At 52.0% G+C, this 19,805-nt stretch overlaps 1 protein-coding gene across 2 annotated transcripts; it reads right to left on the bottom strand.

Moving 5' to 3' along the window:
* Positions 1-6,366: 6,366 nt before the first annotated feature.
* Positions 6,367-19,702, bottom strand: NR2F2 (nuclear receptor subfamily 2 group F member 2). 2 transcript variants are annotated; one of them, XM_061394286.1, is made up of 3 exons: positions 18,890-19,702; positions 10,587-11,114; positions 6,367-7,861 (listed from the first exon to the last, which is right to left on the bottom strand). In XM_061394286.1, exons 1-3 carry the CDS (start codon positions 18,930-18,932, stop codon positions 7,587-7,589), a joined length of 846 nt encoding a protein of 281 aa, XP_061250270.1. In that variant the 5' UTR covers positions 18,933-19,702; the 3' UTR covers positions 6,367-7,586. The 2 variants fall into 2 exon arrangements, with proteins under 2 accessions (XP_061250270.1, XP_061250269.1); XM_061394285.1 differs by lacking the exon at positions 18,890-19,702 and adding an exon at positions 12,726-13,878.
* Between the last annotated feature and the right edge of the window lie 103 nt (positions 19,703-19,805).

A 19,805-nucleotide genomic window follows, 5' to 3' on the forward strand; every position in this document is an offset into this window, starting at 1 on the left:
TGGGTACTCGAGAACCTAATCGCAGGAACAATTGCTCTCTCTTCAAAACTGAGGAGCGAAAGGCCGCTCATTGATGTCACCTGGCAAAACCAAGACAGCCCACACTTCATCGTGTGCTCTAACACTGCCATCATCCACTCCCCATGCCCAAACCTGCAAGCCGGGTCCCCCACTCGTCCAAAAGGTGAGACAGAGACCCGAAGGCCCAGAGGAGAGGCAAAAGGCCAGGAGAGGGGCGGTGCCCCTCTGGTCCTCCGGTGGCGCTGGCCCCGGGCGACCCTAACCGCCCCCCTGCCCTCCCCGCCCCAAGCAGGCTGCGGAAGAGGTGAGGTGGCTAATGCCCGCAGGGGGTCAAATGATTGTATTTGGGTGGGTGCTCGCAGACGTATTTGCTGAGTAAACCTCCCTTGCTGAGTTGAAGGCGAATCCCCGTTGATAAATCCATCATTACCGTTCAGATTCAGGGAGGCAGCCGCGCCACTAAATTCATCTTACATTTGTAGCGCTTTAATAGACATTTATTAAATGCTTTTAGAGAGAGGCATGGGGCGCGTGATTACATCCTAGTTATAGACAGAACATAAAGACCCACGTTAACACCCATTTGCAGGAAGGAAGGAAGAGGTGGGGAGGGGGGAGAAAAAGCAGAGGGATGGGGCGAGGGGAGATGGGGCGGGCGGGGACACAGTGCCTGGGCGTTATTAGCCGGGGCTGCCTGGCGGGGAGCGAGGCAGGAGCCGCGGGAAGCCTCCGGCTGCGGAGCGGAGAAGCCCCCGTTCGCCTCGCAGTTCCCTGGGCTCCCGTTCGTCCCGCACCCCGACCCCGCTCCGCCTGGGGGGCTTGTGTTCTCAGTCTCAGCGCAAGGGATGCTCGCGCTGCCTCCGCTGACCCTCTGCGGTCCCCAGGCCCCAACTCCTCCTTGACTGTATCCTAGGCCTCTCCAACTGACACTCCTTGGAGCAAGCCAGGGAGAGGCGGCAGGGAAGCCCCGGCACTTGAGGATTCCGAGAGCGCCTTTAAAGCGTCCCCTCCGCCCCACCCACCCCCCAACCAGTTAGCCAGAGAGCTGAACCAGGCCTCCCTCGACACAAAGCAGACCGGCGCCTTGGCCACGGGGCGGGAGAGCCCCGCTCGCTCCAAGGCGTCCCTGGCCCGACCTGCTCGGCCTGTGGAGCCCTCCTCCGTCCGGCGCCAGGAGGGAGCCATGCCACCTTTGCACCTCTGACCATCATCCCGCCTGGGGACCTGCCCCAGGCTAGCCTCACGGCCCTCGACCTGGCCCTCGGCCTCGATCTCAGGGAGCTGGGCCTGCGGGAATGCCTGGGCCTCCAAAGGTCCTAACCCTTCCTGAGCGCCCCAGGGCCTCACCTAAAGGCCCAGTCCCCGGCTCCCTCAGTTCTGCGCGCCTCCTCGCTCCCCGGGGACGCGGCCACCAGCCCCGGCTGAGGGCAGCCTCGGTCAGGGCTTATGGCCCTCCCGGCTCTTGGTGAGGAACACTTCCGCTACCTCAAAGTTACCATAAGAAAATAAATACAAGTGACACTGTGCTGGGCCAAAGCTCATTAGTTCGTTGTCCAGGCCTAATAAAGAAACAGAAGCGCAAATTACAGAGTTCAGCTTCCACACACGCTCTGTCACCCGATATCAGCGGACGGCGAGCCTGATTCCAATTGCTCCGAACTTGCTGCGCAGTTCGGCCCCCACCCCCTCCTCGCAAGCAGGAGGTAGGGTGGAAAAATATAGTTCCAGAGGGGGTAATGATCAAGCTTTTCCTCTCGGAAGCCTGCGCCACCTCATTTCCCATCAGTAATCCCAATAAAATTAACGTCGTGGCTGCAATTGAAAAGAGGAGGGCCCGCGACACTCCTGAAATAACACACTCTCCCCCAGCAAAAGGTAAAAAGCAAAACGGCCCTTTGTTCAGCTAATTAACGAAGGCCCAACTCCGAAAGCAGATGTGTTTGCTTAGCTAATCACAAGCATGTTTCTTTCAAGGAACGTCATTTCGAGGGGGCCGCTCAGGGGAATGGGAAAGGGGGACACAGCAACCCCCCCACCCACGTCCTCTCTGCCTCAGGGGTCTCTCACCCCCAGACTGAGATCCAGAGGCTAAACCAGGCAGCCCATCTCTCACACCTCTCTCCCTCTTGGTCCAAGCCCAGAGGCCCACTAGGCACCTCGGGGCTTGCCTGAATGCCAGGCCTGCAAGACGCAAAGGCGGAAAAAAATGAAAAAGTTTTAATGACACAGATGCCATATTAAATGAGGCAGTTTTACAGTTCACTTTGAATAAGACGCTAACTTATTACAAGTCTGTTATCAGAAGGACGATAAGATTTATAACTCCAAGAGTCAGCTTTTCCCCTTAATGACAATGGATGTTAAAGAGAGGAAATCTGTTCTCTATTAGAGGAGATGAGAGTCCCTTCCCTGTTTTCGGGCATTTACAGATGCGTCCAGGAGGGCAGATACCAAAGTCCCTTTGTGTCTCCTTGTGAAAAATTCGGCCTTTCCCCTTTGGCTATGAAACCGGGTCTCCTGGTTGGGTTAGCACCTCGCTCAGCCTTTCAGCTTGAGCTTGGCAGAAGGAAAAAGAGCGAGCGAGAAGGGCAGGGAGATAGATAGAAGTGGGGATGGAAATGGAGCGGGTGGGGGGCGGTCTCAGGCCTTCACGCAGGAAAACTATTTCCCCCTCTTTCTTTGCCATACAAAAGATAGCTTTCTCCTAAACCAACACAGTAAGCAAACTTTAAAAAACTGGGGTCCTATTACAAACCAACGCCCAGCACTAACTGCTTTAAAATTACTGCATAATTAGATTTAGTTGAATTTCACCATTAATTAGGCAGCCGCACTGCAGGGAGCCTTTGAAATCTGAGAAAATGGGAAAAAATCATCTGAAGCACGTTTTTTAAACCTAACTTCAATAAATCTTGACGAGGCCCGGAATTCAGAGAGTAACCTCACTCCCCTCCCAGGAGGCTGAGGGTAAGGGTCTCCAGGCCTGGGCCGGAGCTGCAGTGGGACGTTCAGGGCGATTTCCCCCGTCGGCGGAGAGCTCAGCCCGGGCCCAAGCCAGTCTCTTAAGAGGCCCTCAGGAGACCCTCTATGGGCGGCCGGATCTGTCCCACGGCCGACCTCCCCTGCTCTCAAACCTGTTCGATAAAAGAGATCCTCCCCCGCTACTGCAGAAGCGCTCCTGTCAGGGGCGCCGTCCACGCCGGCTCGTGCGCTTCTAGGGCCTGAGACCCCCGCCCCCGCAGCCCGCCCTCGACCCCTGAGCGCCCCCAGGCAGCCCTCCACCCGGAAAGCCCCCTTTCCTCCAAGTTTGCCACGGAAGCAGCAAGTTAGCTGTGCCCACGTCCTGCGGGGGGGATGGCCGGCCGGTCCCCACACTCCACCATCCCGCCCCCACCCCACCCCAACAACTCGGAGGGGCTCGCGGGACGACCCCCCAGCTGCAGCCCCTACATTAACGAGCGCGACGACTGACCGAGGTTTGTTCCTATGGCCTCGCCCCCTCCCCCTCCACCACTCATTGAAGACCAGCGGTCGTGGAGGCCGACTTTCTCTCACTCGGTTCTTGCTGAGGGGGCAGACCTGGAATAACCCCTCCTGGTCATGAGGGGCGGGGGGCGGACGGAAAAGGGGGCCACCGCGTCACCAGCGTGTCCCCTCGCAGTTCTGTCGCTCTAACTACAGGCACCACCGAGGCCCGCACTTACTCGCCGGGGAGAGTTTGAAAAGAGGGTTCTCTGCCTGCAGAAGCAGCGGCCTTTAGCCCCCACCCTCCCCCCCGCCCCCGCTTTTTTTTCCCCCCCTTTCGGATACCCAATGTGTTTCCCATTAGCCGGCCCCGCCGCGCCTGGCAGCCCGGCGCTCGCGGCGCGCTGGGAGACGCCATGTTGGCTCCGCTCACAGGACCCAGTCAGGAGCGGGGCTTCGCGGCCGAGTTTCGCACGCGCGCGCGCCCCCCGCCGCCTCACGCGCGTCCCGGGAGGGCGGCCCGGCGCGCCCGGCACCCCGGGCCTTCCGGGGAGCGCTGACGGGGCCCCGCCGCGCGTCGGCGGGGGGCGGGGGGCGGGGGCCGGGGGCACCTCTCCTGCGGCTGCTCCCGGCCCCCGGCCCGGCGGCCGGCCGGATGCTCGCCCCGGCATCCCGTCTCCGCGGGGCCGGCCCCGGGCGCAGCCTGCGAACTTTGAGCCCCGGCCCCTGGCGAGAACTCGCTGCTGAAGGGCCGAGGCCGGGCGACCGCGAGCCGAGCGCACGGGCTAGGATTCCGCAACCCACCCCCCTCCACCACCGTCACCACTCCCCTCCCCAGCTCGGTCTGCCCCCGGGTTTGTTTGAAAGTGGCGAGAAGCAGCGGTCGCCCCTTTCTCTCTCTCTCTCTCCTCGGACCATTGTTGCATTTCGCGTCTAACTGGGTTCTCTCACACACCCCCCACCCCCGAGCACCAACAGGAGGAGGGGCAGCGGGGTTGGGAAAAGAAATAAAGCGAGCTCAGATCAGATGGGGGGTGGGGGGGTGGTAAGGGGAAAAAAAGGCAAGGAAAAAGAGACACTTAAAGGGAAAGAGTCGCCATGTTTAGCAGCTTTTTAAAAAAGATCTCGTCAATTTCACACAGAACGCACTCGCTGGGTCCCAGCCCTCGTCTTTTGTCCAATTCAGTCGCAGCAAAGATCTTTTGTTCTAACTCAGCGTGAAAAGAAAAACTTTCTTTAAATGCTATAAACTTAAACCAAACTCAAGACTCTAAACAGATCCTCCTCCGGCCACTCTAAACATATACAAGGGGTTTTGTTTTAACCGTTTGAAAAATTTTGGGTCCTGTTTTTCTGCCTCGCAGATCCCAAGCTACATTGCTGAAACTTAGTGAGAGAGAGACATTTCCAACGTCTAGAACACATGCTTAAAGCAGAATAAAACAGGGACTGTCTTTTGCTTTGAAAATCATAAATTATAATTTAATGCCAATAATAATTTACAACAAATGGCTGTTTACAATAAACTAACAAAACAAACAAGGCAAAGGGCCTGTGTTTTACTTATTAGAGAAAACTTCACACACTCACATGGATAGCACTTGCAAGAGGAGAAAATAAACAACAACCTACGAACCTCAATCTAGAGGTCAGCAATGTTCTGTCATAAGAACATACTTAGATTTACGTATGTATATATCTACAGAAAGAAGCTGAGGGTCAGATGGAGAACTCCGCTCAGATGCACAAATCAGACAGATTTTTCTGGTCTACATGTATTGACTGGAACTGAGTATCAAAGTTTAATACACTTTACAAAATGATCCCTTTTCTTTCACATCCCCTTACCCACCACCCCCTTTTAAAATCAAACCACAACACAGTGATGTATGATGGTGGTGTGGGTACTGCAAAGCCTCAGTAAGAACAAAAATTGCAAGCTCCCACACACTGAGCTTCCTTCAAACCAGGACAAGAGAGAGGGAAAAGGAACAAACAAACAAACAAACAAACCTCCAAAACAAAATAGTTAATACTTCGAAATCCACACACCCTATAAAGTTTCCTTCTTTTTTTCTCTTCTTTTTCTTAATTTGGCTTTTAAGGACAAAGGATCCCAAGAGTAGTACAGATTGTATCTACACAATCTGAAATGTCAGAATGTCGCTGTGGTTTTATGTGCAGAACTCCAATGGAAAAGATTCCCTTGACCTGTGGTCATGCTCTCACAGAAGGAACGTACAGGGGGGAGGGGAAGGCAGGCCAACTGCAAGTTATCATATATACATTAAAAATAAACCCTTCAGCCACTCTAAGCTACATCACTGATTTTGAAATCCTCTCAACAACCACCCTAGATGAGAACCACAGAATATTTTTAAAAATCACGCCTACTTAAGGAAAAACTCATTGCAAACAACTGCCTTCTATTGACAAGGCTGGATTAGCTTGCTTGAACCGCCCTCTGCGTAACTGTCAGAAATGTACAAAACAGTATTTTTTCCTGATCATAAAATAGATACTGATCTCCAGATTTCTAATACTTTTCACAATACCTTCCCCTAAGCAGGCACTTAAGTGTGACAAATATAAGGGCCTTTTTTTTTTTTTTCCTGGAAAATCCATTTTTAATTAAAAGAAGGATTAGGTGAATAGGGGTGGTTTACTATATCAGTATGGCACTTCCTAAACCATAGATAAACCATTAACTTCAGCTCCCCCACCCCATCACACCCAAATTAAACAGGCAAATACACTAGTCTACCTTTGAACAAACTGGCTGAGGGAAGTGAACAAATAGAGCGAGCCCCTGGCCCAGCTCAGAGAGAGCTAGCTCACAGGGGCTTCTCGATGGAAAGACAGTGGGGACAGCCAAACAGGTTTCAGATATCAAATAATATTTTAATTTCTGAATACTTTCAATTTCCTTGGAATATAACACACAAAGACTCGACCAAACAGTTCAGTTATTATAACTTTTACAGTATACAGAAATGTTGCACTTAAAAAAAAAAAAAACCTTCAGTTTTTTTTTTAAAAACACAAACTGTAAACTCTAAGATACTGAATCAATCACGTTACCTATAAGTGCCAACAGTGTTATTTTGTCATGCTGATTTCAATGGTATTTTTTAAAAAGGGAAAATATCAACAATTATAATACAAAGGGTTTGCAAATATACAAACAGATATAGGATTTTCATAACAATTCAAGAACTAAGCGGGACCCAATTCAAATTACAAAAGTTCACTTTTTATTCAAAACCTCAGCATGTGTCTTGGACACATTCCTTGGCTGCCAATAAATTCCACAGTTCATTCTCTTTCTTAAAATATTTTTAAAAAGCTAGGTTTGTCATGGTGTCTTTTGGGGAGCGGGGGTGGGTCAGGGTAGGGGAAGTTTTTTAGTGTTGTATGTGGTTCCTCCAGTTCTCAAATTAGAGTGCTCAACTTCATCTAAAATTTTTGGTCACCACTTGTAAGTGCGTTTCCATCATCTTTGAGTTGCCTTTTAAAGTTTTATGTCTTCCTATGATATTTTCATGGACTCAGTTTTAATTCTTGCAGAACATATATTTTAAGGATACACAGTTTTTAAGAAGCCAAGATTATATCAAAACTTATTATAGAACCACAGAATAAACTGGTTTGGAACCAGAAAAGTACAAAAAAGAACAGCTAGAGGTACATAGACACAGGACAATTAATAATTTGGGAAAAAAAAAAAAGACTTACTTTCTCCATTCTGCTAATTTTCTCCCAATCTCCTTAAATGCACTTTTAGCAATATTTTTCCAAAATTTACCCAAAAAAAGAAAAAAGACTAATTTCCTTTTTATACAAAAATGATAAGTAGCAAGTTGTTCTGACCGACACAGGAGTTTTTTTTTTTTAATGCATTCTGTAAAAGTTCATTCGACAGTCTTTTTTTTTTTTTTTGGAAATTCACAGTCCATTAAATTCTTCCCCTCTCTTCTTTTAGCAAACTTGTAACATCCTTTTATATCCTTTCTTAACAGAAGGAATTTAAGCAAACAAACCAGTCTTTTGCCTTTTCTTTCTCTCTGTTTCACTCCCCCTTCTTATTTTGATTGATTTATTTATTGAATTGCCATATACGGCCAGTTAAAACTGCTGCCAGACAGTAACATATCCCGGATGAGGGTTTCGATGGGGGTTTTACCTACCAAACGGACGAAAAACAATTGCTCTATGACTGAGGAGGAGACCGTGCGGAGGGAAGGGAGGCGAAGCAAAAGCTTTCCAAATCGTGTTGGTTGGTTGGGGTACTGGCTCCTAACGTATTCTTCCAAAGCACACTGGGACTTTTCCTGCAAGCTTTCCACATGGGCTACATCAGAGAGACCACAGGCATCTGGAAGAAAGTTTAAAAAAAAAAAAAAAGAAGAAGACGACGAAGAATTCAGTCATCAGATTAAGAGGTTTGAAATGGGTCACATGAAGTGTGTGTACAGTGCTCTGTCAAACTGCCCCAACCGGAGCTGGAGCAAATGCCTACGGACTGAAAACTTGGGGGCTTGGGAGGGGGGAACTGTGTGAGACGGTCCTGGGATATTAGCTTTAAAACAGAACACAATTCAGTGTACTGCAGGCTTTCTATGTCCCACTCCTCAGGCTTGGTGACCGGGAGGCCCAAGCAAAGTGCACCGGGTGAATCCAGCTCAGGTCAGTAAACAGACTGACAAACAGATGAAACCAAAACTACCAGTGCTCCGCCCCTCCTCCTCTGTAAATAATAGTTTGGCTTATAATTATATAGTGGGGGGGGGGGGGCAACAACCTGGCCCAGCCCCGGGTAATGGCGCCCACGACCCAGCCTCAGATTCTCCCCAAAGAGGGCGACTCATTTTTCTCCAGTCTTTGAAACTGATTTAAGTGGCCCTTTAAAACTGATCTTGTCAGTTTAGCCTATTGAAGGGCAGCCATGCAAACTGTGATCTCTCTGTTCATTTGAGCTGTTTCTTTTCCCTCCTTTTCTTCTCTCTCCCTTTTTCTCCTACCCACCCCCCCTGATTTTTTTTTTTTTTTTTGGTAAACCCAGGTCCCTCCGAGAAGAAGAAACCCCCTCCCTGTTATCTTCAGGAAAACACGTTTCTTTTTCAGATATGTGAAAATACAATAAGTGCCTTTGAAATGAGAGGCTTCTCAGTGAAGGCGGTGCAGGTTGTGACCTGACCTTTGGGGGCTCCTCAGGCAAGACTAGGGCTAACACATGCATATTGTCAATCCTTAAAGCAGATATTCAAAAAAAGCCACCACTGAGTCCACCCCAAGAACCAGAACACACATACAACCTCCTCATGTGTGGATCTAGGGCTCTGCATATCTACAGAATGCATAGGTGTCTGTGATCAGAAATTAAAAGATCTGTTTGCATTGGACTCCTCTCCGCAAGTGCACTGTCTCTCTCAGAATCAGATAACAGGGACCTTTATCTCTTTGTGAGGCGATCTGCATTCTCCACACAGGCCTCTACATTTTACAAACACTAATAAATTAAACTGTTACAAGAGTATCAGCCATTTCTTTCCCTGGAAGACTAAGGTAAGTCTAAGAGCTAACAATGAGCTCAAGAAAGGAACCACCGCCTGGATGGTCTGGGAACATGGGCTGGGTGTTGGGTTGCAGGAAGGGTTGAAGGTGACTCTGGGTTAGGGGACGATCCTGTCTGTACATTTGCATCAGGCAACCGTTCTAGTTGTGACAGGTCCCCCGAGAAAAATAATCCAGATCCAAGCCTCTGCATACAGCCCTTCCTTGCCCAGACACTGCCCTTTAATTGATTACCTAAGGACTTTCAAAGACAGAATTTGGGGGTGACGGTGGAGGGGATGGACTTTATGCAAAAAGAGGTAATATATAAAAGAAAGTGGGTTAAGGACTCAGAACCTACGACAGACAGACTCAGCTCAAGACTTGGGTCCCCAGATTTCCTTGGAACAATAAGGAAGAGACTGTGGATCTTTTTGTCTGCTACAGGAACTCCTCAGCTCTCCTGGTGTCCTGACTGCAAGCTGCAAAACCTGCAGTGGGTGACTAGGTTCCAAGCCCTACCCAGGTCCAAATTTTGTTATCTTGAACGGGGAGCCCCCTTCCTCTCTGAACCGTGACAAAGGGGGTCAGCTGACAACTCGGAACAAGCATGTGGAAGGGGTGATTTCCACCCACCTGGGCTCTGCTGAACTCAGCCTGGGGGGCCAGCCAAAAGGCTCAGGTGTGGCCCAAAGTGGTAAGCCAGACACCTTCCATGATCATTTGACCTCCAGAGTTAATTAACATTAGATCTATTACTCACACAGGTTAAACTACCTGCAAACTAATTAGATTTCATAATGCAGTCAGTGATGGTTTTATATCTCTGGCAACACTCATATCCAGCCCAAGTTGGCACACACTTTGGGGTGTTTAAAAATTGCCTTAAGTGTTTGCCTGGGCGGGGGAAACGACAGACCTGAGTCTTGAACCCCCTGCAGACATTCTGAAGAGCGATGATGGCCCCTTTCTTCCTCCTGCCCCTTCCTGACAGCTCTTTCCCCTCTCTGGACAGTCTGCATTGTTTTAAGAAAAAATATGCTTTTGAAAATTGCTGCCCTCAGGTTGGCCGGGCCTGGAGCTCCAACTTGCACTGAGTTAGCAGGCAAACTTTTCCCCCTCCCGCCAGGGGCAAACCTTCCCCTGAGGGGCTGATACCAGGACTGTTCCAGCGCCTACAGGCATCTCCCGGAGGCTCAGCCCGGGTGACAGGAGAGCCATGGGGGTAGAGGAGATTCCCGCTCAGCTGGCCCAGAGTGCCTGAGGTGAGGGAGGGAACAGGAGCGTGCATCCTGGTCTGGCGGAAGGGCAACAGGCCTGCGAGGCTTCCCCATGGCCCATTTTGAGACAGTCAAGTCTGAAGCATCCTTCCCGTGGCCCAGCCTTCCTCTCCTCTCCCCAGAACAAGCCTGCCGGAGCCCCACCGCTAGGCAGAGTTCCCATTCCAAGTTTCCCTCGACAGTGTGGCTCTGGGGGCTCCCAAGAGTTTTAGGCCCTAACTCTCAGCTAGGAGCCCCCAGGCACGAGAGAGCAGGGTTCCTTCCTACCTGAGGTGAACAGGACTATGGCCTTGAGGCAGCTGTACTCGGCGGAGTCGACGTGCAGCGCTTTTAGCTTCTCCACTTGCTCTTGGAAGATCCGTATGTGGTCCATAAAGGCGACCACCCGGTCGGCGGACATGGGCGAGGCGTGGAGGCCGGCGGCGGCCAGGAGCGGGGCGACGTGGAGGGGCATGGAGCACTGGGCCGCGTTCAGAACGAACAGCTCGCTCCAGGTGAGGCGGAGCAGGGCCACCTGGTCGGTGATCTGCAGGTCAGGGAAGAAGGGGATGTTCCGGGCCCACTCGACGGCGCTGAAGAGCATCCGCGCGGCCAGTTCGCAAATGTTCTCGATGCCCATGATATTGTTGGGCTGCATGCACTGGCTGCCGAAGCGCGACGTGGGGTAGGGCTCCGCGCGCAGCAGCAGGGAAATATATCCGGACAGGTAGGAGTGGCAGTTGAGGGGGTCCCCGTTGGTCAGCGCGAACTGCCCGTGGCTCGGCTGGGTGGGCGGCATCCTGCCCCTCTGCACGGCTGCGGGGAGGAAAGGAGACACTCTGCCGTTAATGCCCAGCCTCGTCTCCCCTGCTCCCTCGGCAGGGTCAGCCCCAAGCCCGCCCCCCTCACCCCCCAAAACCCCCGACCCCGACTCCGCGCGGCGCAGGAACCGGCAGGCCTGCCCCTCTCTCACCCGCGAGCCAGGGCCACCGACCCGAGGGGCTCCGGGAGCCCGGCCGCCCTCTCCTCCGACCACCACCCAGGCCAGCTCCGGCAATCAGGGCGGCCCACTGGCTTCAGAGGCCCGTTCCAGGCCGGGAGGCCGCGCACCCAGCATGGACCACTTTGCCTCGGGGTCCCCGGCACGTTGGGAGGGATGGAGCATTGTGGGGGGCATCTTTCTTCTTTTACTGCTGAACGGCTGATATTTTTATTGATTGGAGGAGAAGGAGCGCGGGGTGGGGGGTGGGGGGGCCGAGGCTGGGGGGAGGGGGAGACGCTTTTGCAAAAGACACCGAGGAGCTTCACCCCGGACGGCCTTTGGCCACCCCAGCACCGTTCTCCATACCCCACACCCCCAAGCCCGCAGCCCCGGCCCCGCGGGCCACCCCTGGCGAGAGGCGAGCCGACAGCCAAGGTCTGGCGGCAGCCGACTCGGTGTGCTCGCAGGAAGAGAGAGGGCGGAGAGACAGGCCGGCCGAGGCGAGAGGAAGCCGGGCGAGAGGCGGGGAGCAGGCGGCCGGCGGCGGCGCCGCCCTGGAGGGTCGGGGAGGGCCGGCCAGGCTCGGGCACGAGCGGTTATCTGACGCCGGACGGGGAGAGTCGCTCTCGCAGAAACACAAAGAAACCCGGGCGTTCGCTCGCCGCAACCCGGAGCCCGCGCCCGCCGCCGAGCGCGCCATTGGCCGAGCAGGGCTCGCGGCGCTCGGCGAATTTCATATCACAAAGACCCAACTCGCGCAGAGCGAAAGCAGCCGCCCCAGGCCCCTCGCCCACCCTGCTCCTACTCCCTATCGCGCTCTCCTCCTTTCAAAAGTGAAAGGAAAAAAGAAAACAGAGGTATTTTTTTTTAGCCGAATGTTAATCCACGGAGGGTCACATGAGCGCTGCCCGGGCGGCAGCGTTAATACGGCGAAGTGCATAAAATTGCCATTTGTAATTTGAACCTCCTGTACAAAAAGTACAATCTCAGGTTGATTTTTTTTTTTTTTTTGAGAGGGTGGGGGCTGGGGAGAGGGGTGGGGAGGAGGGACATATGTTGAACATGCAGGGAAAACAAGGAGAGAGAGAGAGAAACGGAGAGGAAAGAGAAGTAAACCAGGCTTTAAAACAACCACCATCATCACCACCACCACCACCACCACCTCCCCATCCCTTGCAAAAAGGCGAACTCGAATGAACTGGCCATCAATGCAAAGGAAATGAAAACAGCCCGAAGAGAGTTGAGGAAATCAGTCGGCCAAAGCATGCGGATTTGGGGGGGTCTGGGTTCCACTGCAGAACTTGCTTCTAGTATAAAAACCCCTTTCAGCTGCAATACGAAGAGAAGAGCTTGGGGCGTCTGTGTCCTTACCCAGAGCAGGCTAGCCAAACGCACCCAGGGCCCCGGGACCCCGGGCGAGGGGAGGAGAAATGAGAGGCCAATACCTTCCCGTCTCATGCCCACTTTGAGGCACTTTTTGAGGCGGCAGTACTGGCACTGGTTGCGGTGGTGCTGGTCGATGGGACAGTTCCGGTTGGCGCGGCACGTGTAGCTCAGGTTCCTCCGCACGCTGCGCTTGAAGAAGCTCTTGCAGCCTTCGCACGTGAACTGGCCGTAGTGCTTGCCGCTCGACTTGTCCCCGCACACCACGCACTCGATGTGCTGCTGCTGCTGCTGCTTGTCGCTACCCGGCCCGCCAGGGCCGCCCTGGCCGCCGGCTGCCGTCTGGGCCGGCGTGCTGGCCGGGCCCCCTTGGCCGGGCGTCTGTGGCGTGTGCGGGGCGCCGGGCGGCGGGCCGGGCACGGGCGGCGCCTGCGAGGCCTGGCTGCCCTGAGAGCCGGGCACCTCGTCCTGGGGGTCGCGCCACGTGCTGACTACCATTGCCATATCTATGGGGGCCGCGTCCGGACTTCCTGCTCCCCTGGCTGCGGGCGGCGGCGGGCTCCCGGGTCTCGGGCTCCGGCGCGCCGCCTTTTGTGTGTGCAAAGGGTGCGAGAGGGCGCGGGAGGGCGCCCCGGGTGGCTCGGGGGGGCTGGTTGGTTGAGGTTGGTTAGTTTTTCCTTTTTTGTTTCTGCTTTTGCAAAGTTTTGTCGATGGCTCGTCTGGCCCGGTGTGTTTGTTTTGTTTGTTTCTCTCGGCTCAGCTTTGTTGCTTTCGGGGGGCTTTCCGCCGGGGAGGGGAGGGGATGGGGCCGGGGGAGAGCAAGTGGGAGCAGAACGTGGAGAGAGAGAGAGAGGGAGAGAGAGAGAGAGGGAGGGGAGGGAGAGCTGCAAGTCGATTGTCTGGCTTCAAGACAGAAGTAGGAGGAAAAAAAAAAAAAAAAATCTCTCCAAAGATCTTCCTCGCTCGCTCTCCCTCCCTCTCTGGTTTACTCTCTCGCTCTCAGAGCTGGTGTGTAGCCGAGGAGTTGGAGGAGGAGGAGGAGAGGCGACTGTCCGGGGGCCAAGTCCAGGGCAGCCCACAGTCAGCCATTCAGGAAAGCCATCGAAATCGGGAGGACTCGGAGAGCAGAGGCGCCGGTCTCGGGCGCGCCCAGAGAGCCAGGCAGGCCGGGGCGGAGGCCGGCGGCCCGCGGAGTGGCCGGAGCGCTGCCCGGGTCCAGGGGAATCAGCATGAAAGTGGTCCGCGTCGGGCGCTGAGCGGCGTCGTCCTGGCGCTGGGCCGCCGCCGCCGCCGCCTGCCCCGGGCGCCCCGGCGCGCGCCTCGCTCGCTCCGGCCGCGCCGCCCGCTTTCGCCGGATAGAGGCCGCTCGCTGCTCCCTGCGGGCCGCCGCCGCCGCCGGAGCTGGAGCTGGAGCCGCCGCCGCCGCCGCCGAAGCCGCCGGGTCGGGCCCGGAGCCGCCGCGTCTAGCGCCGCCGCCGCCGCTGAAGGCTCTGCCGCTGCTGCCGCTGCTGCCGCCGCCGGAGCCGCTGCTGCTGCCGCCGGAGCCGCCTCACACACATAGGGAAAGAGTCAACTCGCCGGCGGCGGGGGAGAAATGATAAAAGAGAGAGAGGAGGGCAGATCACCACCTAGAAGCACATCCTTCGTGCGCAGAGAGGGGAGAAAAAGACGGAGAGAAAGAATGAAAGAGGGGAAAAAAGGCAGCACGGCACCCGGAGAAAGAAGGCAACTCGGGGAGAGGAGGAGGAGGACGAGAAAACACACACGCGCGCACGCACACACACACCGCGGAGAGAAAAGAACAGAGAATCAAAGTGATCAAATATGCTAAAAAGGGGGGCGCGGGAGGGAATGCGATTTATAGGCGCCGGGGCTGGCAGAAGTGGCTTCTCCGCGATCAGCTCACTGAGCTCTCTATATAGTGAACTTTGACACGACTGCTGCAACTTAGCGCACGTTGCCATGGCGACGGCGCGCCTTATAAGGCAGCCGCCGGGGTTGGCCTGGCCAGGCGCGCGCGCGCCGCCCCCTCGCCGTCATTGGCCGGAGCGCGGCGGCCCCGCCATGGCGGCCGCGGGCGCAGCCCGGTCCTAGCGCGAGCGGCGTCGCGGCCGGGGCTCCGGGCGCTCCGGGGGCTCGGGGCGGGGGGCGGGGCGGGGGTGGCGATGCCCCCGCGGCAGCCAGGCGGGGGATGGGCCCGCGCCGTCCCCGGGCGCGCGGCCACCGCGTTCTGCGCACCCCGCACCCGAGGTTTCCGCCCCGGCGGGGTGAGGAGCGCGGCGCGCACGGAACGACGCCTCTTAAAGGCTCCGCGAGAGGCTTTGGATGGAATCGGGGACTTCGATTCTCACAACTTGGCAATGCCACCGGATCCGCAGCTCGCGCACCACCCGGGGCTCCCGGCGCATCTTGGTGCCCGCGGTGCCAGAGAAAGAGAAAAGTTGCCGGGTTTCTTTGCAGAGGGGTAGTGGGTGAGGATGGGAAGGTACCTAGAGCCCAGCTGGCAGGCATTTTCCAAACGAACCATTTGGTCAAATCCGGGAATAGACCCTTTCCTTATTCAAGTCTGATCACTTGCTTGGTTTGGTGGTTCTTTTTCTTTCTTTCTTTTTTAAATAAAAAGAGCCATTCAGTGGCTCTTTTTTTTTTTTTTTTTGTCCATGTAGGGTTAACATTTCACAGGTACGTGGCCTGACATTTTAATTGCTCAAATAAAGCATCTCAGATGCTGAGAAGCCGAAGTAGACTTCATCTCATTGTCATGACGCAATTAAAATCAATTTTCTTCAACTTTATTCTCTCTCGTTAGTTTCAGCTAACTCCCAAGCCAGCGAGCGTCCTGACACACACCCAGTCGTGGGGAGAGGTGAAAAGACCTTTCTGCTGGCTGATGGACAAGTGGACGCAGCCTCCAGCGTCCCCTGTGCGTACCCTCTGTACACACATGTAAGCGCACATGTATCAGATGCACATTTGTCAACGTACACAGACAAAGACTTCAGCGACTATACTCCTAGGTCATAGAACAGTTGAGTAGGACTTCATTGTTCCTCAAGTTCCTTTTAAGCATTCATACAGCCATTAAAACACACACAGAGATTCTGCCCCAAATTGGCAATAATACCAAGTACAAGTCACAGGAATCACTGCACAAGCCATATTCTACCTCAAGAGATTCGCTGCAATGAGAACAACTTCATTGCCTGTGCCATTCTGCTCAATGTGCTAAAAATCATCAAGCCGGTTGTATCTCTGAATTCTGGAGCATTTAGTTTTAAACATCAAACATCTAGAATTGTCCCCCAGAACACGTTATATTCCAACGCAGTAATCTTTCTGTTCGCTTTTGACCAGCTAGTGGATCATCACTATTCAACATTTATAGAACAAAACTGCGACTCCATCATACACTCTTTGCACCAAGAAAAATCTATGGACTAGTAATCCAACCAGGTTTATGAACAATTAAGATATTTTACACAAAGCATGCTGAGCTTTAGGAAACATGAACACACATAAAGAGTAAATTAATGACCACAGGAAAGCATCCTTAGTAGTTTGAGAAATCGAGGCAATGAAGAATTTAAAAAAATAAATCGTACAAATAATTGACATGTGTAGATTGTACTCTGTACTCAATACACTTTACACACAGGGGCAGAATACGAGCTAAGAACTAAAGGAAGATGTAGGCGGAGAGGGGCTTGGTTTTAGGGCAGAAAAGATCCTCCTTGCTTCGTTCTTGAAACCTTCTTAGCCCTCACCGTTTCTCCGCTGAAATTAGATATTTCACTAAAGCTGCAGGTGCTGGGATTATTTGGAGGTTTTTTTTTTTTTTTAACCTTCAGTGGACACTGAACTATCATGAACCTGGTGTGTAATGAGATTGCCGTAGAGGGAAGCCAGGCAGCAAATTTCAGGATGATTATAGATACAATATAATTTTCTCCTAAAGAGGACAAGAAGGATGGAAGAGAAATCATTTCAGAGAAGGTTGTGTCTTTTTTCTTCTTTTTCTTTTCAATCTCTATGATTCGAGGAGGAATTGCCTAATGCTACAGATGTCAATAGATTAGGGGCAGACTCAGCAAAGATGTGGTAGGGCTGGGGTTGAGATAGAAAATCTAATGGGTATCCTTATCTCAATTTAATAGAAGATAAGAATAATTGATTACAGAGAAACCCTAAACTTGCCTCTTGGGTGCAGGCATTTCTATGGCAAGATAACCTTCTACAAACATGCAGTGGGAAAAATTTTGAGGAGCAAGAGTTACCCCATCCACTTTGAGATTTTTGGTATTTGAAGTACGCTCTGATGGCCTCAGATTTTAAATGAAGGATTTCCCAACCATCTTCAACAGCTCTGGAGTCTGCTAGGCATACGACCCCAGGGCAGCTATAGAGTCAGAGGTGTTTTACTCTTTATCTTAGGACTCATTCAGTTATGGGGGTGCTATTAAAAAGCCAAAAACAAACCAAAAAAATGACTATCAATTGCAGTTAATTTTATTGTATGGAAGAAGAGAGAAGATTGCAGACTGAGAATGAAAAAGAGGGGAGCAGGTTTTAAAATGTCTTCTTCAGAGATGTTCGTATTCTTTGAACAAAACAGCTCTAAGGCTAAAATATAAATATTAATATGTTTTTTTTAAATCCAGCCCAGTCTTTTATTGCAGATATAAATTTATTTTAATGAGAAGAATGGCAAGCTTAAATTTGGCCAGAGAAAGTTGAAAAAACATTTGTTTAACTGTAGGGGAAAAAAAAAACCCACCCAGGAATATGATTTTCTTGCAGAAAGTGCCTGTAATTCTACACAAATTAAATCACAACATGAATACAAACCCCAGCAAATGCTGAGTTTAACTCTGAACTCAGTAGAAACCAGTTCTGTCCACCAGGATTCATTGAAATCCTCCTTCCCCTCAATCTAGTCCGTGTGTGTTTTTCTCTTCCACCACACTGGAGCTCCATGAATAGGGAAAGGGGCTTCCATTGTGTCTCTCTGAACTTCCAAGTCAATGCAATTTTTAACCACTGGCTTGTGGTACTTTGAAAATCACCAGGGGCTGTCAGAGTTGGGTCCTCTGAAAAATTTACAGTGCTAAATCAGAGCATATGCTGGGAGGGAAAAAATTGCTTAAGATTGGAGCTAGTACAGTATCTGTCTGCCCCCTAGTGTAAGAGTCCTCGCTGCCTAAAATTCAACTTTAAAAGAAAAGAGCTCTTAAAGGGAAACGACTTTGAGCTCACGTAGGCATAGCAGAATGAAACTTCTGTACATTTTAATCTGAATAATTCTTCAGGATTTAAAATTAATTGGCTTTGACTTGGTTGGACCGGACTCAGATCTCTGCGTTTCCCGATTCCCTGGCGGAGAGGTGATGATTTTTTTTTTTTTTTTTCTTCCTGAACTGGGTTTATGTGCGTCCCCCTCACCCCCTCCTCTCTTTTTCTTTCTCTGTCTCTGTCGTTTCTCTCGCTGGCTTTTTAAAAATGAGGAACTGTTCCTTGAACGTTTTGGATAGAGCACAGAACTGCTTAAGTCAGCCCGACGCGGTTGCAATAGACAGCAAAAAGGTAAACGTTTGCCTGAAATTCGCACGCCAGCTCCACCACCCCGCCCGATGGTGAGTACCCTTCTCGTCGCGCTTCTCCTCCTAGCTAACCGAACGCTCGCCTCCCCGAGCCGCGGCCGAGGGCGCCGGGCAGCGCTTTCCTCCCTCCCTGCCTGGCTGGTTGTCAGTTGCACAAGGTTGCAAAATGCAGCGCCGAGGCAAATCGAACAGTATATTCTGACACTTAGTGCGAGCCTAGCAGCTCCTTTGCTAGAAAACCGAGTCGTCTGTTGCTTGGAAAAGCACGCTTATAAGGACTGGCTTTTAGTTTGCTCTAGCGAAGGAAATGAGTTTGAGGAGATGGGAGGCACCGCAGTCTTTACGCTTCGGTTTAATCATATTTTGGCAGCTTTGCAATTGTATATTCCCCCTCTTCCCCCCTCCACCACCTCTCCTACCACACACATGTAATAAAATATGGCAATGCATTGAATTGACGGTCTCCCCTTCCCCAAACCCCTTAAACCACAGTCCTAGGCATTCCATACACGTTAGCAATCCGATTTTTTCTTGAAAAACCCCAAGTCATCCCCAACCCCACATAGCACAAGGAGAAAAGTGAGAAAGGAGAGAGAGAGAGAGAGAAAAAATACTGTAAGTAAACATACCAAAACCATATTTGCCTTGTTCAAGGTCCCAAACCGCTTGCATCTTCCTTCTAAACAGGAATAACTCTCCTTTAGTTTGGCGGGTGAAATAAACCGCTTTGTTGGCCCCCTGAAAAGATGTGTCTTTGATAATTAAAGAGAATCTCCTCCTCGGTGTTTATCTAAGCGATTGTGCAAACTGATAAAAAGTAGGCACTAGCCTGCAGGGAAAAAGAGGAAAGGTGAAGGGAAAGATCTTCCACCTCAAGGAAGTGCTTCCCCATGTATCAGACGCTCTCAGCCTTGGAAAGCCCTGCACAGTAACTTTAGAGAGACGAGGTTTCAGGGAGCTTTGTACATAGCTGCTGAGGAATGCAAGCCTCGCCTTTAAGAAAAAAAACCCCAAACCGTAGGTAGGAGATGTCTGGAGTGATCCTTGTCTCTCATCTCATTCCTTAGAAGGAAGAGTGCGTTGTTACACCTTGTTTGGGGCTGGAAAGAGGAGACTTTAAAAACACCCGTCCAATTGAAAAAAATCTCCCAACTTAATGAGTTTAGTCGGAGGCTGGGGCTAACGGCTCAGCCTCAGCAGAAAACCGCCAACAACTATAGGCGATAGTGCAGAGCAAAGACGACCCAAGGCACAGCCAAATTCCACTGTTTGGGGTCGAGAGGGATGGAGACTAATCCTAAAGCAAGTTGGAAAAAAAACAGAGGTGGGAGAGGAGGGGAAAAAAGCAGCAGCCTCACAGACTGGCAGACAGGCTCCCCTCACCCTGGATCAAAGATAGAACTTGAAACAGGAGGGCAACATTTTCCTAGGAATCCGTTGAAATCCTCATTTTCTACTTTTAACTATCCCCCAAAGTGATTTTTCCCTCTCCCCTGCGGATTCATGCCCACCCCCCTCTTCCCATTTCTGCTTCTAGAACTTTCC

Source organism: Bos javanicus, chromosome 21, assembly GCF_032452875.1.
Source record: "Bos javanicus breed banteng chromosome 21, ARS-OSU_banteng_1.0, whole genome shotgun sequence".
In the NCBI taxonomy this organism is placed as follows: Eukaryota; Metazoa; Chordata; class Mammalia; order Artiodactyla; family Bovidae; genus Bos; species Bos javanicus.

Excerpts from the sequence above, each read along its gene's own strand:
- NR2F2 (XM_061394285.1), bottom strand. The coding sequence starts at position 13,167 with ATGGCAATGGTAGTCAGCACGTGGCGCGACCCCCAGGACGAGGTGCCC. Across the intron at positions 11,115-12,725 it reads AGTGGGCATGAGACGGGAAG|CCGTGCAGAGGGGCAGGATG; the intron begins GTATTGGCCTCT and ends TCCTCCCCGCAG. Across the intron at positions 7,862-10,586 it reads CATAGTCCTGTTCACCTCAG|ATGCCTGTGGTCTCTCTGAT; the intron begins GTAGGAAGGAAC and ends ACTTTCTTCCAG.